The sequence below is a fragment of the Chenopodium album genome, chromosome 17 (assembly GCF_948465745.1).
Source record: "Chenopodium album chromosome 17, dcCheAlbu1.1, whole genome shotgun sequence".
Classification (NCBI taxonomy): Eukaryota; Viridiplantae; Streptophyta; class Magnoliopsida; order Caryophyllales; family Amaranthaceae; genus Chenopodium; species Chenopodium album.
Window position 1 is genome coordinate 36,823,110 of NC_137850.1, and position 24,948 is coordinate 36,848,057.

Consider the following 24,948-nt stretch of genomic DNA (forward strand, 5'->3'; position numbering starts at 1 on the left):
GACGAACGCTCCAGTAACTGATTCCGCAATAAGTATGGGTTTGACCAGGGACCACGTTAGAGGTGACAGCTATTTTCCAGCAACATAGTCATCCCATATAATTCAAGAGGATCTTCTGATAATATCTTCAACGGGTGGATAAGCCCAAGACCTAGTCTAGCAACGACCATCCGATAATTCAGGGGGTTGTTAGCTGCTTCCAACGACACTCTAGCTAGGGTTAGACATTTATTTCTCTTGATTATAAATAGCATAATACTTGTACTCAGTAGCTACATAATTCCTACGCACTCCACTTAGATCCAAAAGCTCTCATACTCTTTGTAATCAAAGTTCTTCATAGTGAATCGGCGGTCTTGCACCCACCCGTAGTTTTTCCTACATTTGGGTTTTTTGCGTCATCAAAACACCTTGTCCTTTATTGTTTCTAATTCGTTTTTAATTAATTTTTATAGTCAATACTCTAGCCGTCGTAAGTCCCAGCCTTAGGTCGCCCTTAGGCGAAATTTGGCATAAATAATTTGGCGCCCACCGCGGGGCCGACGACTAGATAATCTCTCAAAAACTCCAGAACACAGATTCTTTCTCTTAACAGGTCATTCAGCTATCATGGGCTCATCCGAAGGAAATATGACAATCTATTAGCTCATAGAAGAGATCCGCAAGACTCAAGAAGAGCTTGCGCAACAAAAGGCAAAGAATGCTCTGCTCGCTGAAGAAAGCCAAAAGACTGCTGACACCCTCAGGAAAGAGTTTGACTTTATACGTAGCAACATGCCTCACCGTCGCCGCAATACCAGTGATATCCCCCAGATGATGGAACTAGACTCTGAGGGCGAGTCAGAAAGGGATGATGAGGAAGACGAAGCAGGCTACACTGATCAATAAGAAGAGGACGGCGCAGACCGGACAGCCCATAGGCTTAGCAAGATCGAGGCCCAGAACCCCAAGCTGCTCAGCCTATTGAAGAGGCTGCCCGGAGCGCCAGTCCCGACCATGAATGAAGAACCAGACGACTTCGCCTCGTCGCCCTTTGTGGACGAGATCGCAATGGCTGATATTCCCAGGAGACTCAACATCCCTCCTCCAGCGTCGCTCTATGACGGAAGTACCTGTCCGCTGGAGCATGTCAACCATTACAAGCAAAGGATGTGGCAATATTCCATCCTTCGCAACCTGCGAGCCAGTCCTTTGCAAATCCTTTGGGGCCACCCTTACAAGGCCTGCCCTTGAGTGGATGTGCGATATTAAACGTAACTCTATTGCCAATTTTCAAACTTTGTGTAACAGGTTCTACAGCAAGTTTAACAACAGCTGTAAGGTTGAAAAGCAAACGAGCGACCTCTATCGCGTCGTCCAAGCAAGCGGAGAATCTATCAAATCATATTTCAGCAGATTCAACAATGAGATGATCGGCATCAAAGGATATGATGTCCGAACAACCATCGAAGCTTTCAAGAGAGGATTGTCAGACAAATCGGAGCTTTACAAAGAGCTGATGAAGTATCCTTGCACGACCTTCGAGGAAGTCAGGACCCGTGCCCTAGCTAATATGTGACTCGAGGATGATCTTGCCATCAGAAAAGGCGTTGTGCCTTCGCCTTCTCCCAGCAGCGACAGAGTCGACAGACGAGCCAACAACAAGAAAACCTGGCGTCGTAGACCTTATGACAAACCAGGGCAGGTAAATAATGTCAATAACGTTGTTAGCACTAATAATGCACAAAGCTCTATCGACAGGTCTCAAAAGCAAGATGCCCACGCATACCCCAACATCGCTGAATATGGATTCTGCGTCGACATCGGGGGCGTGGTGAATGCCCTGCATTCCTTAGGAAATGTCGCCCGTAGGCCCAGGAAGAGAGACAGGCTAGAGGAAAGCAAGGACAAGTCCAAGTGGTGCGACTATCATAGTGATCATGGCCATCGTACCAAAGATTGTAATGCTCTGAGAAAGGAGATAGCCTTCCTCTTAAAGAAGGGACATCTAAAAGAGCTGATGGGAAAAGGCAAAGCAAATTCCAAAGAGGCATCGACCCAGCAGTCCCAGCAATCCCAACAATCTCAGCAACCTCCTAAAGAACCAACGGTCACCAAGGTAGTCAATGTTATCTTTGGTGGATCTGATATTTGTGGACTAACATATTCCGCAGCAAAAAGAATAGCAAGAATAGGTATCCCTGAAGAGGCTGTTCCAAAGGACGCGAGATCAAACCAAGACAAAGCCTTAAAAGCAATGGTTCTCGCCTTCGACGACTGTGACTTGGGGGAGTATTGCGAAGAGCATCATGACTCCCTGGTTATATTCTTAACAATTGGCAACTGCCTGCTGTGAAGAGTATTAGTCAACGGAAGAAGCTCAGCCAATGTCCTTTTCAAAAGCACCTTGGAAGATATGGGAGTCGACCCTAGAGACATCGTTAGATTATCAACCGTTCTTGTGGGTTTCAGCGAAGAAGCTCTGTAACACAAGTGGAGAAATCCTGCTGCCTATATTTACAGGAGGCATCAACCTGTCAACTCACTTCAATGTCATGGACTGCCATTATCAGCCGTCTCTGGATTCATAGAATGAAGGTTGCCCCCTCAACGTATCATCAAGTAATCAAATTTCCAACCAAGTGAGGCGTGCAAGAAATCAAAGGACAAAGGCAAGAAGCCAGGAAATGCTACATTTCTACATTAAAGCCATCCAAAAGGACGGTATAACAATTACAGCAAGGACCACCGTCAGAAAATCTCGATGAGCAAGCAATTGATGAAGTGGCGTTGGACCCAAGCAAACCAGAGCAGATCGTCCGAATTGGGGCATCGCTCGACCCATGTATCAGGTCTGAACTTATTGAATTTCTTAAAGCTAACATAGACTGCTTTTCTTGGTCGCATGAAGATATGACAGGTATTAGTCCCGACGTGATCACTCACAAGCTGAACGTCGACCCTAATCATCGACCAATCAAGCAAAAGCGATGAAAATTTGCTCCGGAGCGAAACCAAGTAATCAACGACGAAGTGCAAAAGTTGATCAAAACAGGGAAGATTAGAGAAGTCAAGTACCCCGATTGGCTGGCAAACGTTGTGGTCATTAGCAAGAAAAATGGAAAGTGGAGAGAGTGCATAGACTTCACCGACCTGAACAAGGCATGCCTCAAAGATCTATTCCCTCTGCCTCACATCGACACCATGGTCGACGCAACTGTCGGACACGAACCGCTCAAATTCATGGACGCGTATTGGGGCTATAACCAAATATTAATGCATCCGGACTATGAAGAGAAGACATCCTTCATGACGGATAAGGGAATCTACTGTTACAAAATCATGCCATTTGGCTTAAAGAACGCAGGAGCGACATATCAAACGCTCGTCAACAAGATGTTTAAAGAGAAATTAGGAGATACAATGGAGGTGTACATCGATGACATGCTAGTCAAGTCCAAAAAGCCGATGATCACATCGGACACCTCAAACAATCCTTCAACGTCCTAAGACAGTACGGTATGAAACTAAACCCTACTAAATGTTCTATTGGAGTTTCTACAGGAAAATTCCTAGGGTACATCGTGACCCAAAGAGGGATCGAAGAAAGCCCCAACCAGATCAAAGCCATAATCAACATCCAATTCCCAAGGAGTGTCAAAGAAGTACAAAAGCTGACAGGATGCGTCGCAGCACTTAACAGGTTCATATCCAAGTCATCCAACAATTGCCGCCTTTTTTATGATGTCCTAAGGAACAACAAAGGGTTTGAGTGGTAAGAATGAAAAAGATTTACAGGACTTAAAACGCTACATGGCATCATTGCCGCTCCTGTCCAAGTCAAAAGAACATGAGACACTGCAGCTATACCTAGCAATCAGTACGACGTATGTCAGTGCGGTAATTGCCAGAGAGGACGACAACCAGCAATTACCCGTCTATTATGTCAGTAAGTCTCTGCTCAACGAAGAGACCGGGTACTCATCTTTAGAAAAATTGGTACTTGATTTAACAACTGCTGTTAAGAAGTTACGACATTGTAACACCCTAGAAATTCCTTTCTTTTAAAATACCTATTTTGCTCTGTTTAAAACTTTAATTGGGAATATCTAAGATATTACCGCCACCGTGATAACGGCTAAGGCAACTATCAAAGACACACAGCAGAAGACTAATTTCAAACCCTTTCAAAACAAGTCAACTTAAAAAGTAAATCAACGAAAGTAAAGTCAAACCAAAGTCAAACGAAGTAAAATAAAATCAACCTACAACTTGGAACCATTATAGGCCCTTATTAAAACCAAACCAAATTCAAAACCTTTTTGTTAGTCGCGCATAACAATATTATCATAAATAATTAAAGCGATAAACACATCATAAACTTATGGAAACTAGCATGATACGCTCTTCACTCATGCCCATTCATGAATATGCTTCAACACCTGAAAAACTTATCTTTACCTATTTCCACTACTCTCCATTATAAATGGGTCATCATAGGGCCAAGATAAAGACAAGGCCAACAAACACACAAAACACACAATCAACAAAGTTGAGTACATAAGCGTAATTAACACACTAACATACAATTTTCCTATCAACACACTACTTACCTTGTTGCACCTGTTTTTCAAGCATACCACATTCAATAAAAATTCTCACTAGACAATAAATAATTTATTTAGCATTGATTACGCATCGAACGGGTTTCCCCCTAGCCTCCCCCAATAAATTGAGGTTACTGACACGGGAGCTAACCGTGCCAACATCAAAAACCACACATAGGTGGCGGAATTCCTGCGCATAATAATAATAAAAAGGAATATACAACGTCCTGTACTCCATTAGAAGTTATGGTTAAATATAAAACCCCATAACTCCCCCCATATGTTCATACTCAAGGTATATATGTTCCAAGAGTTTTGGTGCGTAATCTCTTTCACTTTACGTTATTTACCGATTATTTAACTTGGTGATGACTCTCAAACCATAATCATTCAATCAACAATGATTATTCAAACAATCAAATACATCAATTTAATTCTTGAATAATTAGTGATCACATAATATTTAATGCTGAACCTTTTTTTAATTCTACCTCGGTGCCAATGACACCTTAAACTCATAAAGCGCCACAAATCCTATCTCTCGGTGTTAAAAACACCTTAAGTGCACTAAGGCACCAGCATACAATTTATTCCTCGTGTACATAGACCCTTATGTAGCTCCTTCCTCATGCATAAAGCATCAATAAAAATTATATGAACCATAATAAACTTCCTTTTCAATATTCCAAACCAAATTAAACATTTAGTTTAATTAAACATGCTCTCTATCATGCCATAAATAAATATGTGGTTCATAAATAATATTCTAAACTATTATTTTCCATCCAATAATCCATCACAAATAAATCATGCCTCATAATCCAATCACCAATGACATCCAAATCATAATTTCCAATCCAAACCTAGCATGATACTACTTGTAATCAATCAAACACATTTAGCATGCTATTACATCAACATAATTATGCTAAGTACGTGAACGTACCTTGAATACGATCTTAATATCGCCACAATTAATAGAAATCACTCACTTCAAAGTCTCCTTAAAAAAATAAAATCATAAAAGGATATTAAAATCCACTCTACACAAATTTCCAGCAATATATACTATTATAAAACCCCTCATAATTTATTTAAAATAAGCTGAAATTATATTTAAAACCTTATAATTAAATCTCAATTAATGGGTAATTAAAATTCCTTAAACAAACTTGATTTCTAATGATTTACCAAAAATTCCAGCACTTTATTTTAATTAAATCTTGCTGTAATTTAGTCTTAAAACACTTTAATCAAAGGTTTACACCATTATATATCATAATCTTTTAATAATTTATAAATCAAGAACCTAGGGTTTCAAAAATTGGGGCTTTTTAATTAAAACATAATCTGAAAATTAATTAACATGATACTTTTAATCAAACATCAAAAATCAAATCACAAAACCCATAATTAATATTTAGATCTAGGATTAAATTGATTTTTAATACAAAATTGATATATATTTTTTTTGTATTCGAAAAAGGAGAGAGAAAGAAGGTGGCAGCCACCACCAAGCCGGCTGCCGAAGCCGGTGGCCGCCTGCTGCTGACGGCTGGTGCTGCTGGCGGCGGCAGCCACCTGCTGCCGGTGGCTGGCAGTGGTGGTGAGGGGGGGTGGTGGCCGAAAAAAAGGTGGGGAAGGGGAGAAGGAAAAGAAAAAAAAGAAAAAAAGGAAAAAGGAGAGAGAAGTTTACCTTGGGTTTTCTCCACTCTGGGCAAAGTTTGATTTGCCTCATATGTGGGATATTTATACCCCTTCTCTAAAACCCTGCTCCCTAAACTTTCCCTTTTTAATTTTCCTAATCCCATCCCTAATAAAACTTTACTAAAATAAAATTTCCTAATTAAACCTCAACTTAATTAAAATAATTAATTAAATAAACTTTCCTTTTATAAAATATTTCCAATTTATTAAAATAAATAAATAAAATACAATTAAATACTTCTCAAAATACTTATTTTACATAAAGTACGTATAAAAATACGAGGTATTACAGTCTACCCTCCTTAAAAGAAGTTTCGTCCCGAAACTTGGGGAATGAAATCCGAAATTTTTCCTTAATTAGTATAATATTGCTGTACTTTTTGTCATACCTTTACCCTTTTTGCGTCTCATTGAGAACACAAGAACTCAAAATATTCGATAAAATTGTGCAAAAAGCACAAAAATAACTGAAAATATAGGAAAAAACGTGAAATTCTACCGCATTCTACCCCCCTAAAAGAAAACGAGTTACGTCCCCGTAACTCAACATACCTGAAACAACTCAGGGTATTTCTTTTTCATTTCCTCTTTTGCCTCCCAAGTGGCTTCCTCATACTCTTGATTAGACCATAACACTTTCACAATCTTAACATTCTTATTGCGTGTACTACGCACTTTGCTATCAAGAACTTTGACAGGTCTTTCTTCATAGGTCAAACTTTGGTCTAGCTCTATGGTTTCAGGTTGCAGTACATGGGATTTATCAGGTATATACCTTCTTAATTGAGACATGTGAAATACATCGTGTACTTTGCTTAGCTCCATAGGTAAGGCTAACCGATAAGCTACTTTACCTATTTTTTGCAGTATCTTATATGGACCAATGTACTTTGGGCTCAGTTTCCCTTTCTTTCCAAATCGCATTACTCCTTTCATTGGTGATACTTTTAATAACACCTTTTTACCAACATCAAACTTCACTTCTCTACGCTTTAAATCTGCATAGCTCTTTTGGCGATCTTGAGCTGCTTGGATCTTGGCTTGAATTTCCTTTACTTGCTTCACTGTATCCTCGATCATTTAAGGCCCTAGAATCATTGTTTTGCTTATATCGTTCCAACAAATTGGACTACGACACTTTCTCCCATATAATGCCTCAAATGGAGCCATTCCTATGCTCGCATGATAACTATTATTGTAAGAAAATTCAATCAAATCCAAACTATCCTCCCATCCTCCTTGGAAGTCTATAACGCAAGCTTGCAACATGTCCTCCAAGGTTTGAATGGTTCTCTCAGTATGCCCATCTTTGGCAGGGTGAAACGCTGTACTCATCTTAAGTGTCGTACCAAAGTTTTCCTGTACGCTTCTCCAAAATTTTGAGACAAACCGGGAATCTATATCAGACACAATATCCTTTGGAATTCCATGTAACCTCACAACATTCTTGATGTAAGCCTTTGCAAGTTGCTCCATCTTCCAAGTCTCCTTCATTGGTATAAACATCGCAGATTTTGTTAGTCTGTCCACCACTACCTAAATGGTATCATTTCCACTCTTTGATTTTGAAAGGCAAGTCACAAAATCCATCGAAATGCAATCCCACTTCCATCCAGGAATTTCCAATGGTTGCACCGTTCCCTGTGGCCTCTTGTGTTCTATTTTCACTTTTTGGCAAGTCAGGCACTTTGCTATGAATTCCGCAACTTCATTCTTCATTCTAGGCCACCAATACACCCTTTTCAAGTCCTTATATAGCTTATCCCCTCCTGGGTGTACTTAATAGGGCGTATTGTGCCCCTCTTCCATTAGCTTTCTCTTCACTTCCTTACACTTTTAAGGTACGCACCATCGACCCTTATACCTCAAACTTCCATCTTCATGAATTTTGAAATCCGTAGCTTTGCCTTGCTTTATTTTCTCTCGAATCCTATCCAATTTCACATCTCCTACTTGGTTTTCCCTTATCTCGTCGAATATGGTTGGTTGGATAGTTAGATTCGCTAGAATGCCAGCTGGTACTCCCCATTCTACTACTTCTAAATTCATTTTTCTCATTTCCCTACATAACTCATCAGCCACTATCAAGGTACTTAATCCGTGACTAGTCTTACGACTTAGAGCATCTGCAACTACATTTTCTTTCCCTTCGTGGTATTGTATGTCCATGTCATAATCTGTCGTATATTCCAACCATCTCCTCTATCGAGAGTTTAAATCCTTTTGAGTGAAAATGTATTTTAAGCTCTTATGGTCTGTATAAATTCTACATTTCACTCCATACAAGTAATGACGCCAGATCTTTAGTGCAAAGATAATCACAGCAAGTTCCAAATCATGGGTTGGGTAATTCACTTCATGAGTCTTTAACTGCCTTGATGCGTATGCAATTACCTTCCCATTTTGCATAAGCACACACCCCAGACCATTCTTTGACGCATCGCTATACACATCATAGATACCACTGTCGTCTGGCAGGGTAAGCACTGGTGCTGTAACCAGCTTCTGCTTCAAGAGTTGGAAAGCTTCTTCACACTTATCGTCCCACTCAAACTTCTTGTCTTTCTTCATTAAAGTAGTCATAGGCTTAGCAATCTTCGAGAAATCTTTCACAAAACGCCTATAGTATCCTGCTAGACCTAAGAAACTCCGAACGTCAGACACTGTTTTGGGCGTAGGCCAACCCTTTACAGCTTCGATCTTTGCTGGGTCTACTTCCACGCCATCCTTAGACACGAAATGACCTAAGAATGCTACCTTTTCCAACCAAAATTCACACTTAGAGAACTTTGCATAAAGATTGTTTTCTCTCAGCGTTTGCAGAATTGCTCTTAGGTGTTCCACATGCTCCTCCTTGTTCTTAGAATAAACCAATATGTCATCTATGAATACCACAACGAACTTATCCATAAATTGATGAAACAACCTGTTCATCAAATCCATAAAGATTTCCGGAGCATTGGTCAATCCAATGGCATCACCGTAAACTCATAGTGTCCGTATCTCGTCCTAAAAGCAGTTTTAGGGATGTCTTCATCTGCAATCCTCAATTGATGATATCCAGACCTCAAGTCAATCTTAGAAAACACGGTTACGCCTTTCAATTGATCAAATAAATCATCAATCCTTGGAAGTGGATACTTGTTCTTTATTGTCACCTTATTCAGTTCCCTGTAATCGATACATAACCTCATGCTTCCGTCTTTCTTTTTAACAAACAGAACTGGTGCTCCCCAAGGGGATGCACTCGGCCTGATGTACCCTTTGTCCAACAAATCCTACAATTGCTCCTTTAACTCACTCATTTCTGCCGGTGCCATCCGATATGGTGCCTTGGATATTGGTGCTATTCCTGGGACTAAGTCTATAGTGAAATCGATTTCCCTCTTAGGCGGCATCCCAGGGATCTCGTCCGGAAATACATCCAGAAATTCATTTACTACTTCTATATTTTCTGGCTTAACTGCCTCCTCATAATCCATGTTCCTCACACTACAAAAGTATACTGGATGCCCCTTTCTCATGTACTTTGCCAACTTCAATACAGAAATAAATCTAGGGCATTTGACTTTGCCATGCATCCTTGTCATTGCCTCATTCCCACTTGTGGTCATTTTTATTTTCTGTGATCGACAACCTATTTCTGCATTGTACTTGCTCAACCAATCCATTCCTAAGATGACATCAAAATCCTTTAACCCAAACTCAATCAGATCCGACTGAAACTCTTTCCCTTTAATCTCTAAAGGTACATACTTAAAGGTTTTGGTAAAGTTCACTACCCCACCCATTGGAATGGTTATTGGCAAATCTACTACTTCTACTGTTTTCAAACGGTATTTAAGTTTTGAAGCAATTCTTTTCGAAATGAAAGAAAAAGTTGCACCAGAATCAAATAAAACTTTAACAGGAATAGAGTGGATAGAAAAAGTACCAGTGATGACATCTTTTGTGGAATCCGCCTCATGCCTACTCAACACATTCAATTTTCCTACAGCTCCACTTTTCTGCTGATTATTCCCATTGCTGCTGTTATTATTATTCCTTGCCCCGTTTTGCTGCGCTCCCTTATTCCCATTGAAGCTGTTGTTGTTTCCCTGAAAGTTCCTTTGGGTCCCTCCTGAATTATTGCTTGGTTTATTCCTATTAGAACCCTTAGAGAAACACTCATACTCTCGATGCCCAAGCTTGTTACAAGCACGACAAACAACCAAGTTGCCCTCACAATCTTTTCCAGGATGGTTATTCTTGCATCTCCTGCAAAAATAACGCCTCTCATTTCTGTTATTCCCTTGGTTATTATTTCTAACCCCTCCATTGAAGTTACGTCCTCCTTGACGATTGTTACCTTGGGAATTGTTGTTGTTGTGGAAGTTGTTGTTGTTATGGTAGTACTTCTGCCTTTTGAAGCTATTCTGGTTACCTTGTTGGTTCCCAGAGTTCTGTCCCATCTCTTTTCTCTTCTCTTTCACTTCCATATCCGCCAGTTCCTTCCTTTTCTTCAACTCCAAAGCATACAAGTGCGCAGCTCTGCCATATACTTCATCCAAGGTTTCAAACACTTGACCACATAACTTCAGCTGCAAATCAGTAGTCAACCCACTCTCAAACTTCCTAGCCTTTGCTTTCTCCGTAGAAACCGACTCTTCAGCAAAACGAGACAGCTTTATAAACTTCGTATAGTATTCAGTCACTGACATGCCCTCCATTTTGAGGTTTGAGAACTCCTCAGCCTTCTGCTTCTGTAAGAAGCTAGGGTAAAACTTGTCTCTCATCTTTTCTTGGAACTTAGTCCAATTGAATCTAGGCAGCGGTCTAATAGTTGTTTTATTTTGTTGCCACCAAAGATCAGCTTCACCTCTCAAGTAGTAAGTAGCACAGCCCACCTTAGAATTTTTTGGGCACCTAACTGCCCCAAACAGTTTCTCAAATTCCCTTAACCAATTTTCCAGTATGGTAGGGTCAGGCTCTCCTTGATAGGTTGGTGGTTTGTTTTGAGCTACCTTCTTAAAAAGTTCTCCTTGAGAATCCCCACTGGTGGATGAATTCCTTGCCAACTGTTGAGCTACAACTACTAACTGTCTAACAACCTCATTCAACTCACTCCCAGAATTATTTCCCCCTGCCATTTTGCTTCTCCTGAATTAAGAACAAGGGTCTATATTAGAAAATGGCTACGGTCAACTCTTAAGACATACACTCATCTATCACTTAACACCCTTTGAAACATTCATAATAAAATTTGAAGCTAACAAATTGGAATAGCAAAAGCTAAGAATTTCCTAAATTTGTAGCTTTGTCAATCAATTATTGATTGCTAACCAACCATACACTTAATAAAGCATCACATAGATAAAGAAAAATAATTCCCATGGCCGAGAAATAATGCATTGGAATTAATTTGCTTGGAATTTTGGCTATTGGAATAGTGATGTGCAATGGGCGATTTTGGAAAATAAATGAATTTCTTTATTAATCATATAAAATTTTCGATAAAGAAATAAATAAAATTTTATTATTTAAAATAATCTAGAATTATTAAAATAAAATTATTTTCTAGAAACTTATGTGGTCATGCCACTTATTAATTTAAAACTAGAGTGATCATAACTGAAATAAAAACCGAAAATTTACGATGAGGAAAGCTATAAAAATCTAATCCTTTCGGACATCGTCTCTCTTGTCGGCCGACAGCTTGTAGCTACCAGGGTCGAACTCCGAATCGTCTTCCTCCTCCATTGGCTCAGGTGACTCTGGTTCAGGTTCCACCTGTACGAACTATCCCTCTTCCTCCTCATCAGAAGAAATTTCTATAATGACTGGAGTTGGAGGTGGATATGGATTAGAAATTTCCATGAGTGAACTATCTCCCTGTTGCTGTTCCTCATTTTCCGCTTGATTTCGCCCTGAAGAATGAGAAGAAGAAGAAGAACTTTCTGATTGATGACTAGGAGAAGGTGGATTTTGCACCACTGGGTTTTCGAAATAATAATCATGGTATGGAAGGTGAAGTTGTCGGCAATGGGCCTTCTCGACCCTAACAAGGTAGGAAATTAAAAATCTGTAATCCGGGTACCATTGTCCATAATAGTCCCTGTATTTGTAGTAGTTTGGGATGTCCCCTGGTAAATAGAAATCAGAAAATTTGGATTTGACAGCATAATAAGGGGGCTCATCCGGCAAGCAACGGACAATCATAGCTGAAATACGATAAGGACTATCAAAAACTCTGTCCTTTAAAACATTGCTCCTGTAGGAACAGTAAAAGCGAATCTTTTGAACGTAATCATAGGGATGTTCATTTGGTTTCTTAGTGAAAGTGCCTAGTTCGGTGTATCTGCTAGGATGATTCGGCATCCTGTAAGGAAAAGACTTAGAAAAGAATTCCCTTTCCCAAAGAAAACAAAATAATATAGTTCTTGCATGAAATAGGTTCAATGTTCAATCAAACAATTTTTCCTATTTCTAACCACATAAATACATGCTCACAAGTAGTCCATAAACATGATTAAACATCACAACCTAAAAATTAATGCATACAAGAACATGATTATTCCTAGCTTATATGCCCAATTTTTTTCCTACCCAATCTCACCAATATGCTTTTTAAAGCTATTAGCACATAATGCTTACCTTAATCCTCGCTTTCCTGCAAAATGAGCAAACTAAAAATATTTTTGACTCCTTTTTAATTAAATTTTTCGAAATTAAATAAGAAAGAAGGCAAAATTCGAACCTCTCTAAAAAAATTTCGAATCTTCCTTCTAAAAAAAAATTTTCGGACCATTAAATAAAATAAAAAAATTTCGACCTTTCTTTAAAAAAATTCAAACCAAATAAAAAAAAATTTTGGTTTTAAATTAAATCAATAAATATTTAATCTTCCAAAAATAATATAATCAGAATAAAATAAAATAAAACAGAAATTAATTCTCTAAAAGTTTTACCAATAAATAAGTACTTGGCCAAGATTAAATTTAAAACACTTTAAAACACGTTTTTGGCTTTAGTGGTAATAAAATCTCAACCTAAGCACCCAGATACCACTTTGTAACACCCTAGAAATTCCTTTCTTTTAAAATACCTGTTTTGCTCTGTTTAAAACTTTAATTGGGAATATCTAAGATATTACCGCCACCGTGATAACGACTAAGGCAACTATCAAAGACACACAGCGGAAGACTAATTTCAAACCCTTTCAAAACAAGTCAACTTAAAAAGTAAATCAACGAAAGTAAAGTCAAACCAAAGTCAAACGAAGTAAAATAAAATCAACCTACAACTTGGAACCATTATAGGCCCTTATTAAAACCAAACCAAATTCAAAACCTTTTCGTTAGTCACGCATAACAATATTATCATAAATAATTAAAGCGATAAACACATCATAAACTTATGGAAACTAGCATGATACGCTCTTCACTCATGCCCATTCATGAATATGCTTCAACACCTGAAAAACTTATCTTTACCTATTTCCACTACTCTCCATTATAAATGGGTCATCATAGGGCCAAGATAAAGACAAGGCCAACAAACACACAAAACACACAATCAACAAAGTTGAGTACATAAGCGTAATTAACACACTAACATACAATTTTCCTATCAACACACTACTTACCTTGTTGCACCTGTTTTTCAAGCATACCACATTCAATAAAAATTCTCACTAGACACTAAATAATTTATTTAGCATTGATTACGCATCGAACGGGTTTCCCCCTAGCCTCCCCCAATAAATTGAGGTTACTGACACGGGAGCTAACCGTGCCAACATCAAAAACCACACATAGGTGGCGGAATTCCTGCGCATAATAATAATAAAAAGGAATATACAACGTCCTGTACTCCATTAGAAGTTATTGTTAAATATAAAACCCCATAACTCCCCCCATATGTTCATACTCAAGGTATATACGTTCCAAGAGTTTTGGTGCGTAATCTCTTTCACTTTACGTTATTTACCGATTATTTAACTTGGTGATGACTCTCAAACCATAATCATTCAATCAACAATAATTATTCAAACAATCAAATACATCAATTTAATTCTTGAATAATTAGTGATCACATAATATTTAATGTTGAACCCTTTTTTAATTCTACCTCGGTGCCAATGACACCTCAAACTCATAAAGCGCCAAAAATCCTATCCCTCGGTGTTTAAAAACACCTTAAGTGCACTAAGGCACCAGCATACAATTGATTCCTCGTGTACATAGACACTTATATAGCTCCTTCCTCATGCATAAAGCATCAATAAAAATTATATGAACCATAATAAACTACCTTTTCAATATTCCAAACTAAATTAAACATTTAGTTTAATTAAACATGCTCTCTATCATGCCATAAATAAATATGTGGTTCATAAGTAATATTCCAAACTATTATTTTCCATCCAATAATCCATCACAAATAAATCATGCCTCATAATCCAATCACCAATGATATCCAAATCATAATTTCCAATCCAAACCTAGCATGATACTACTTGTAATCAATCAAACACATTTAGCATGCTATTACATCAACATAATTATGCTAAGTACGCGAACGTACCTTGAATACGATCTTAATATCGCCACAATTAATAGAAATCACTCACTTCAAAGTCTCCTACAATTTAAAATCATAAAAGGATATTAAAACCCACTCTACACAAATTTCCAGCAATATATACTATTATAAAAACCCTCATAATTTATTTAAAATAAGCTGAAATTATATTTAAAACCTCATAATTAAATCTCAATTAATGGGTAATTAAAATTCCTTAAAAAAACTTGATTTCTAATGATTTACCAAAAATTCCAGCACTTTATTTTAATTAAATCTTGCTGTAATTTAGTCTTAACACACTTTAATCAAAGGTTTACACCATTATATATCATAATCCTTCAATAATTTATAAATCAAGAACCTAGGGTTTCAAAAATTGGGGCTTTTTAATTAAAACATAATCTGAAAATTAATTAACATGATACTTTTAATCAAACATCAAAAATCAAATCACAAAACCCATAATTAATATTTAGATCTAGGATTAAATTGATTTTTAAAACAAAATTGATAATTTTTTTTTGTATTCGAAAAAGGAGAGAGAAAGAAGGTGGCAGCCACCACCAAGCCGGCTGCCGGCGGCTGGTGCTGCTGGCGGCGGCAGCCACCTGCTGCCGGTGGCTGGAAGTGGTGGTGGGGGGGGGGGTGGCCGAAAAAAAGAAGGGGAAGGGGAGAAGGAAAAGAAAAAAAAAAGAAAATAAGGAAAAAGGAGAGAGAAGTTTACCTTTGATTTTCTCCACTCTGGACAAAGTTTGATTTGCCTCATATGTGGGATATTTATACCCCTTCTCTAAAACCCTTCTCCCTAAACTTTCCCTTTTTAATTTTCCTAATCCCATCCCTAATAAAACTTTACTAAAATAAACTTTCCTAAATTAAACCCCAACTTAATTAAAATAATTAATTAAATAAACTTTCCTTTTATAAAATATTTCCTATTTATTAAAATAAATAAATAAAATACTCTAAATAAAACATTTAAATTCAATTAAATACTTCTCAAAATACTTATTTTACATAAAATACGTATAAAAATATGAGGTATTACAGACATTATTTTGAGACCCACCCAATGGTGGTGTGAACTAACTTTCCTCTTAAGTCTGTCTTGCGTAGTCCAGAATTAACTGGCAGGTTGGGCAAGTGGTGCGTCTCCCTAAGTGGGTACGACATCAAGTACTTACCAAGGACGACAATAAAGTCTCAAGCCCTTGCAGATTTTGTGGCAGATTTCAGCCTAGAGTTAGAGCCCTTAGCCGCCCGAGAACTCGAAGAAATAAACAGCACGCACAAAGAGGCGGTCCGGACGATGTTCTGTGACGGTTCGTCAAATCAAAGAGGCGCCGGGCTAGGTGTCGTGCTAAAATCACCACAAGGGGACATGATCGTACAATCCATCAGCTGCGACTTCAAAGCAACAAACAATGAAGAAGAGTACGAAGCACTTATTGCAGGCATGACCGTCGCACAAGACTTGAAGGCAATAGGTCTAAATGTGTACAACGACTCCCTACTCATCGTCAACATCGACTCCTTACTCATCCTCAGTCATTTGAACGGAGAATTTGCAGCCAAAGATTTGAAGATGACGACCTACCTGGAGGTCGCCAAAAGAAAAGTAAAACAGTTCAACCCATTCACAATTAAGCAAGTCCCAAGGGAAAAAAATACCCAGGCTGACGCCCTAGCCAACCTGGGCTCGGCACTCAGAAAGTCACCCTTTAGCACCATTCCCTTGGTTCACCTGCAAAAGCCGTCGGTCGACATAGCCCAAATCCCAGACGTCATGACAATAGACGTAACTCCCAAATGGATGACACCAATCATCAAGTATCTGAAGGACGACGTCTTACCAGACGATCCTCTAGAAGCAAGGAAAGTCATGTATAAAGCATCTGGATACACTATAAAACATGATGTCTTGTTCAAAATATCTTCCACAGGTCTATGGTAAAGGTGTCTTGTCGGCGACGAGCAACAGGAAATCTTGCAGGAACACCACGACGGAGAGTGCGGTAACCATTTTGGAGGACGCAGCCTGGCAAACAAGATCTTGTGATTAGGCTATTTCTGGCCTACCTTAAAGAAAGACGCAGAAGTATATGTAGCAAAGTGCTACAGTTGCCAAAGATACGTAGGGTTGACGCACAAACCGTCTGAGATGTTACATCCTATGCTGTGTCCGTGGCCCTTCATGAAATGGGGAACGGACATAGTGGGGAAACTACTAGTCGCTCTAGGACAAAAGGTTTTTATGCTCGCACTAACGGACTACTTTTCAAAGTGGATTGAGGCCGATTCATTCACTCAGGTACATGACAAAGAAGTCATTTCCTTTTTATGGAATAACATCATCTGCAGATTTGGAATCCCCTCCGAGATCATTTGTGACAATGGATCACAATTCATAAGTGACAAGACAAGACGGTTCTGCGAAAAGTGGAACATCAAAATCTGCACGTCCACACCTAGGTACCCACAAGCCAATGGCCAAGCCGAGTCAATTAACAAGACAATCATCCAGTCACTAAAGAAGCGACTCAAGAAAGCCAAAGGAAAGTGGGCAGAAGAACTCCCGTCGGTCCTCTGGGCCAACAGGACAACTCTCAGGACATCAACGGGACAAACCCCGTTTTCACTTGGTCTTACCATCTGAAGTGTGCTTCCCAACAGCAAGGTATGGTCTCATGACGGGCGACCTAAATAACATAGAATTGTCGTCCGATCTTGACACCTCAGAAGAACTAAGGGAAGCAGCATACCTCAGAATGGCAGCGCAACTGCAGATCGTTGCACAAAGTTTCAAAAAGAACGTCAAAGCCAAAGTGTTTAGAATCGGAGATTGGGTATTAAGGAAAGTCTTCCAAAACACCAAAGATCCGACAGACGACAAATTAGGCCCGACATGGGAAGGACTATATCAGATCCTTGATGTGCAGGAAAAGGGGCCTACAGGCTCATGTCTAAAGAAGGTAAAGACACAAGGTACACAAACACTCGATCCTAAGTTCTAAAGTTCTCTTGTTTTTCATTTCATTTTTGATTTTTTGGATTATGAGTACTGACTTAGGCATTGGAGGGCCATTGACAAAAACGCCAACGGCTAAGTCCTAACGCCTGTTTTGTAGACAAACGCAACGGCTGCAAACGCCATATTTGGATGAGACACGACAGGAAGTCAGTCACCACCCAAGATTTGGACGAGACACAATAGAAAAAGTCAGTCGCGACCCAAGACATTGTTCAAAAGTACTAAGGCAAACAAAGCATAAACCTGATCGTCCCACGACGATCAGTAAAAGAAACAAAACAACATTGTTCAATGCAAAGGATAATTCAAAAGTTCAACAAAAGACAAAATCAGTCAGGCATCATCAACATTCACTTCACCAACATCTGGAGCCTCAACTCCAGCAGCAACTTCAGCAGTTACCTCGACAGCAGCATCGACGGTCTTGGCACCAGCAGCTACGTCGTTAGCCCTCTTCTGTGAATCATCTATGGAGTTAACCTCGTCTTCAGGGGCCTTGGTATCAGAAAGCAAGTCATTCTCAGTACCAAGAGACTTTATAAAAATATCCACCTCGTTTTGAGCATCCTCAGTGGTCAAGTGACCATCAAGAAAGCGCTTTAGCACTTTAGCACGCACGGTCAGTTGGTCGAGACATTTGCTGTTCGTCGCATCTTCACGAACTTCAGTTAGGGATGCTTCCAATTCAAAACTTAAATGCTCTTCTCCTCTAACGAAGTCTTTAACTCTGTAATTTGCTTGTCCTTGCCTCCAAGAGTCTTCTTCAGTTTAGTCACCTCCCCTTTTGTGTGCGAGCCTAATTTCTGATAGAGCTGACAGAAGAACGATGGGTACTCATCTCTTTCTAGCTAGAGATAAAATGACCCCGCACTGCCAGCAAGTTCTATAAAGCCTGCAAACAAAGAACCAAGAAATGCGTGACGATCTAACAAGATAAGGAAAGAAACAAGGCATAAGCGCTAAAAAACTTACATTGAGTTGTAGCGACACCGCCTCACTAACGATATTAGCAGGCAACATTTTCTCCAGACGCTTCTCAGCTCCGGGAAACAGCAGCTTCTCAGCAGAGGGCCAAAAAGACGTCAACATTGAAGCTCCTGAGAGAAAGTCAGAAGGGACCCGAAGCACGTAGTCAACTTCCTTAGGAGCCTTGGGAGGAATCACCCTGGCCTGAGGTGACACGCGTGACTGGAGAGGCTTGACGTCTAACACTTTGACCTCCTCTTCCTCAAAAGTGGTTTGCTTCCTTTTCTTAACAGCCCACTCCAGCATTTCTTCGCGAGACATCACAGCTTTCTTTGTCTTGCCAGAATGAGATTCTAAAAAGGAAAAGTCGCACATTAAAGTTGAAAAACAACGCGAATACATTAAAAAACAGAGCACAACATGCTTACCAGAAGCCATCTCCTGTTCACCTCGTTCTTCTTCATCGGCCTCTACGACGACAGCAGGGTGTACAAACGTCCGATCCTCCACAGCAATGCTCAACACAACCTCTACCTTCTGCAGACTTCTCTTTCCTAGCGTCACTGCAGAAACGTCGATAGTTGCAAAAAAGCAAGCCATAAGAACACACGTCAAACAAACCGAAGACTTAAGAGACGAGAGATATAAGCCATAAGAACACACGTCCAAAACACTGAATCCAGCTAGAATCTACACCCAATGAATCCCTATCAACAAACATGTAGCGCGACTTTCAACCACGGTCGTTCACAATTCCTGCCCGTTCCACTAGGGCTAGATGCTCTCTCTTCAACACTAAGGTACATCTATTCTTCTTAGAAATTTGCAACTTGTAAGCATAAACCAGATCTGACAGGTCAAAGGGATCGCTCCAATCCTTGGTCACCTTTTCAAGGATGTGAGTAATCCTCCAAAATTGGGGCATCACTTGTCTCGGGCTCACATTTAGCACCTCCATCAAAGATCTAGACAGGTGGCCGAACTGGAAGGAGTATCCTAGTTTGGAAGGATAATTGTAAAGAACAATATGCCCAGTAGGGCAGTTCTCTGGCCTTTTGTCTTCCGTCAGTACCTGCACTAAAGCGCACTCCGGCAGCCCTGCTAAAGTAATAAAAGACGGCACATCTCCCTTGCAGAAATCACTAGGAGGGTCATCACTATTTTCCATATCCCCGACAACTTTACTCTTACCCCTTTCTAAAACCCTAAGTGAAAACCTAGTTCTCTGAAGCAGATTTGGCTTACCAGACATGCACAGACAGTAATTCAAAGAAGAATTAAGTCCAGAATGTGAAGATTACCTAGAAAATCTGGTTGGAATTCTTCGCCAAGATCTAGAAACGCCTCGGAAAATCAGAGAAGCGCGAGAGGATTTAGGGAATTTTGAGAAAGGAAAGGAAAATGAACAGTTCCGAAGGAAGGTGCGATAATTTATGCATGGGATAGTTGGGAAGTTATGGTAGTTGGCAGTAAGGCTTTAATGGGGTAGTGGGGAGTTACAATTTTCTCCCAAAGTTATCCACGATCGAGTCAAACAATTGGGGGAAAACTATTATGGTCAATTTTCAGTTACTTCCTGATGCACGACCTGACTCATGACGCTGAAGGGCGACGAACGCTCCAGTAACTGACTCCGCAATAAGTATGGGTTTGACCAGGGCCCACATTAGAGGTGGCAACTATTTTCCAGCAACATAGTCATCCCATATAATTCAAGAGGATCTTCTGATAATATCTTCAACGGGTGGATAAACCCAAGACCTAGTTTAGCAACGGTCGTCCGATAATTCAGGGGGTTGTTAGCTGTTTCCAACGGCACTCTAGCTAGGGTTAGGCATTTATTTCTCTTCATTATAAATAGCATAATACTTGTACTTAGTAGCTACACAATTCCTACACACTCTACTTAGATCCAAAAGCTCTCATACTCTTTGTAATCAAAGTTCATAGTGAATCGGTGGTCTTGCACCCACCCGCAGTTTTTCTCGTATTTGGGTTTATTGCGTCATCGAAACACCTTGTCCTTTATTGTTTCTAATTCGTTTTTACTTAATTTCCATAGTCAATACTCTAGCCGTCATACGTCCCAGCCTTAGGTCGCCCTTAGGCGAATTTGGCATAAACAACAATTTTTTGAACAATTTTTTTTAGGATTATTAAAAAAAAGTAAATGGAATTATCATTTTGGACACTCAAAGAAGAAACAAGAAACAAGAGAAGTATAATGGGACGAAGGGGAGAATGGAGGATAACTCAAGTGGTTAGAGCATCCTTCTCAATTTCAAGAGATCTTGGGATAGATTCTTACCCCCGCCCTTGTGACTCTCTAAACACCAAAAAAAAGGACGAAGGGAATATATTATATATTATACGGAGTACATAATACTATATCAACAAATTTCTATACATAGTACATGAAATTCGTGCGAGTGCGACTGATTTTATAAAATATTTTGTATAATTCTTGTCATTTTTATAAAACTTTATATTTATATTTTTTTATTAAATACGTATTGGAAAAAATTATTTTTTGTTATGTAAGTTATTAAAAAAATTTAACCTTTTCCAATTCAACGGATAAAATTGTGATTATCAAAAGATATTTTTTTTTGTTTTAAAATATTACCTACATCACAATTGAATTTAAATTCGCAAATCTAATTCCTTAATTGTGTGGTGTTTATTGAATTTTTTAATTCTAAAATGAATTGTAAATCTCTTTTTTAATTAGTTGAAATACAACTTAACTTTTCTTATGTAGCACTATAAATTAAAAACTGTTGAAAAATGCCTCTTTTATAAATAAACTAAGAACCTTATACATGAATTTTTTATAGAGTATATTGTATAATCCTTGTCATCTCTACTTTATAAAGCTTAGTACTTTAATTTTTCAATAAATTACTATCGTAATTAAAAAAATTGTTATGTAAGTTATTACAAAGTAGATTTTTTTCCCATCTGTAAGAGATTTAGATAAAGTTCATTATATCAAAAGATAATTAAAAAAAAATAGTATTAAATTAGTGTTTTTTTTTATATAAATTGAATTTAAAACTACTCGTTAATTTTGCTTATGTGATATTTGAATATTTAATTCCAAAATAAAAATCGAATCTATTTTTTATTGATTAAAATTATATATATTTTTTTTATACGGCGCGCTAAATGCACGATAATTCATAATATTAAATTGTGTATGTCTTATTTGTAAAAGAAACAACATTATTTGTTATAGAATTAATATAGTTTGTAAATTTAATTTATTTATAATCTATTTTCATAATATAATGAAAAATACAAAGTAAGTGATGAAGAAAATGTATTTTTTATATTTTTTTAATTCTTTATTTATCATAAAATGATGAGATAAATTTTAAAGAATAATTCACCTTAAATCATATCAAAACTCTTAGCAAAAAAATGCTATTTAAATTCTTAAATTCACCCTTTGTACCGGATTATTAAATTATGCTGGATTATTAATATCAATTAATTATGTATTTGATTTTTAATGCATGTAATTATACTCTGTTTTATATATTTTTTTTAATTCTTATATAATTTTTATGTAAATTTTTATTTCTTAACGATGCCTTGTGGGAAAAATCGGTGTGGTTCGTTTTTTTTTTTTGAAAACCGAAATTTATATGGTTTGATTTTGTTTGAAGAATTATATGGTGCGGGTGGTATGCGAAATTGAAAAACCGAATTATAGTGGTTCGGTTTCAGTTTAGGCAATAAACCAAATCGAAAAAAGAACTTTCACTCCTAGCGCAGCTGGTGTTTAAGCAAAGTTTGTTCTTAGATTATAGCTTGTTATTATGTACCTCCAAAAATTCCTCCCAATAGGGAAAAAGAACATTGATTATATAATTGGATTACAGACACCCTAGATAGTGGGAGAGATAGTTCATTAAAAACTACTTGAGCCGCCTGGGGGCCAGCTGTCTACCCGCCGGTATGATGGACAACCGAGATTGATCGGCTTAATTGGCCAACTCATAGCCGTTTGGCTTGGAAAATTCAAGGTGAGACTAGTAAGCCCTTGGAACCCATTTGACATAGGGCAAGCGGTCAAGGTTTCACTTTGGAATAAAACAGCGCTATAAGTCCGCCTGTCGTCGTTTTGAAATAATGCAGGCGGAGAAAAAGCAAATCACACATTTCGGTCCGCCTGTTCCATTGGAGCAAAATGGCTAGAGTTAAGCTTGAACTTAACCCTTAATAACATCTGGCTATCTAGAAGTGGTCAATGACCGCTTGCTTTCATCTCCGGCTGCTCAATGGTCGACTACACGCTTGGTTTGGGGCAATCACCATAGTGATTGATTGATTTAGAAATTTATACTCTTTTAAGTATAAAAAATTTCCAAGTCAATCAACCCACTTTTAAACCCAAGCGCACAACCGTCCAAGGGCAAAAACATTAGGTATACTGCGCATGTATCAAACAGATGCAATTAAAAAAAATACAATTGATAAAAGCGACCCAATGGTCGGATGATTCATCATTAAAGAGCTGATCCCTTGGTCAGCCAAAATAAAATTGTTAATCGGTTACACAATCGGTGAAAGAAGTGAAATTTTTGAATAAACTCGACCCTACAGTCGGTAAAGATACAAGAGATACTCGGCACGCAGGTCGGAAATGTATTTGAAAGGCCATTCAGCCGTAGAAACTAAACTTAATCAGCTCGAGGGGAGGACTCCACTTCGTTCCTATCCGGCATATCATCATCATTGGCCGGATGGTCCTCATTGTGCTCATGGCCCTCATCCCCCTCGTCTTCTTCCATGATCTCCACTCCTGCGCCATTAGCCCTCTGCTCCGCCTGCTGTTGCTCCTCATCCAGAGCTTCAGTGGTCTGCTCAAGTTGATACTCGCAGATGGAGTAATCGTCCTTAGGGAAGAGAGCCTTTCAAGCCATCTTTCCCTCGATGTGCAGTCGCTTTTCCTCCTCGGCTCCAGCTGCATATTTGGCTTTGAGCTGCTCTTAGTTGGCAAGCTTTTTCTTCAAATTCTCATTCTAGTGGCGGAGATTGTCTGTGTCCTTGCCTACATCCTGTAGCTTGCCAAGCTCCGTCCGGGCCGTCTTCAACTCCCCCTTAAGCTCAGTCACCCTTTTCTAGGCCGCCTCCAAATATTTTTTTGACTTGCAAGTTTGTAGTCGCCTGCGAGTGAAGGATATCCTGAGTTAGTGCCTCATTCTTATTAACATCAAACATCGCCTGGTTAAGATTGGAAGTGGCCCTTTGGTCGGCAGCCCTTACCTCTTTTTTCTTGTCATTTAATGACTTTTTAAGCCCATTCACCCTTAGCATGGCCTACATCCGGTCAAAGAAAGACTGTTAGTATGCAGTCGACTAACAAGACTCGAAAAAATTTTCCAAACTAAAAAACAAGTCACCTCAGCAAGGAGCACCAGAATGGCGTCGAAGTTGAGAGTGCCGACTCCCCTGATGGAGTCCCTCTATTCAGCAAAGACAGGTTGGATCATGTTTTTGGCCAATTGCTACATATCCGGCGTTTGAGCAACATCTGCAAATTCAACATTTGGTGAGAGGTTGGCATAGATCCGGCCAATAAACCGGCTAGCTTCAGAATAGTTAGGCGATTGGGTACAAGTCTTAACCCTACAAGGGTAAGGCAAAGGGTCAAAGACGCTGATACTTGAGATCACTACAATCTGATCTTGGACCCGCTTGTCCTTCTACCTGCCAGAGAGACTGCCTGGGTAAGAAAAGTGGCCAGCAGCGGCAATTTGCTTATCCTTGGAGGCTTTGGATTCCTCTGCCTGCTTAAGGGTAGCTATGGCAGCCGGCGACTTATCGCCAGTAGAGGGGTGAGAGTCGGACCCGCTTGTAGACTGCTTCTGCGCAGTCATTTTCTTTCGGCCAAAGGGCGGCTGCTCCTTGGCAAACGTCCACTTGGGAGGCCTCTCGCTCATAGCTGGCAGCACAGGAGACTTGACTGATCCCTCATGTAAAATCACAAAAGACTTAGAATTTAAATTATGTAATCCGCTTGTATCAAAGTGGCGGTTGCATGGGAATTTACATGGTCAAGTTGATCCTTCTTGAAGATCTAGC

General features: G+C 39.0%; 1 protein-coding gene across 1 annotated transcript; it reads left to right on the forward strand.

The window, feature by feature from the left end:
- Positions 1-1,050: 1,050 nt before the first annotated feature.
- On the forward strand, positions 1,051-2,335 carry LOC145588897 (uncharacterized). The gene is made up of 3 exons (XM_081645488.1): positions 1,051-1,154; positions 1,291-1,503; positions 1,582-2,335. Exons 1-3 carry the CDS (start codon positions 1,051-1,053, stop codon positions 2,333-2,335), a joined length of 1,071 nt encoding a protein of 356 aa, XP_081501614.1.
- Positions 2,336-24,948: the final 22,613 nt, after the last annotated feature.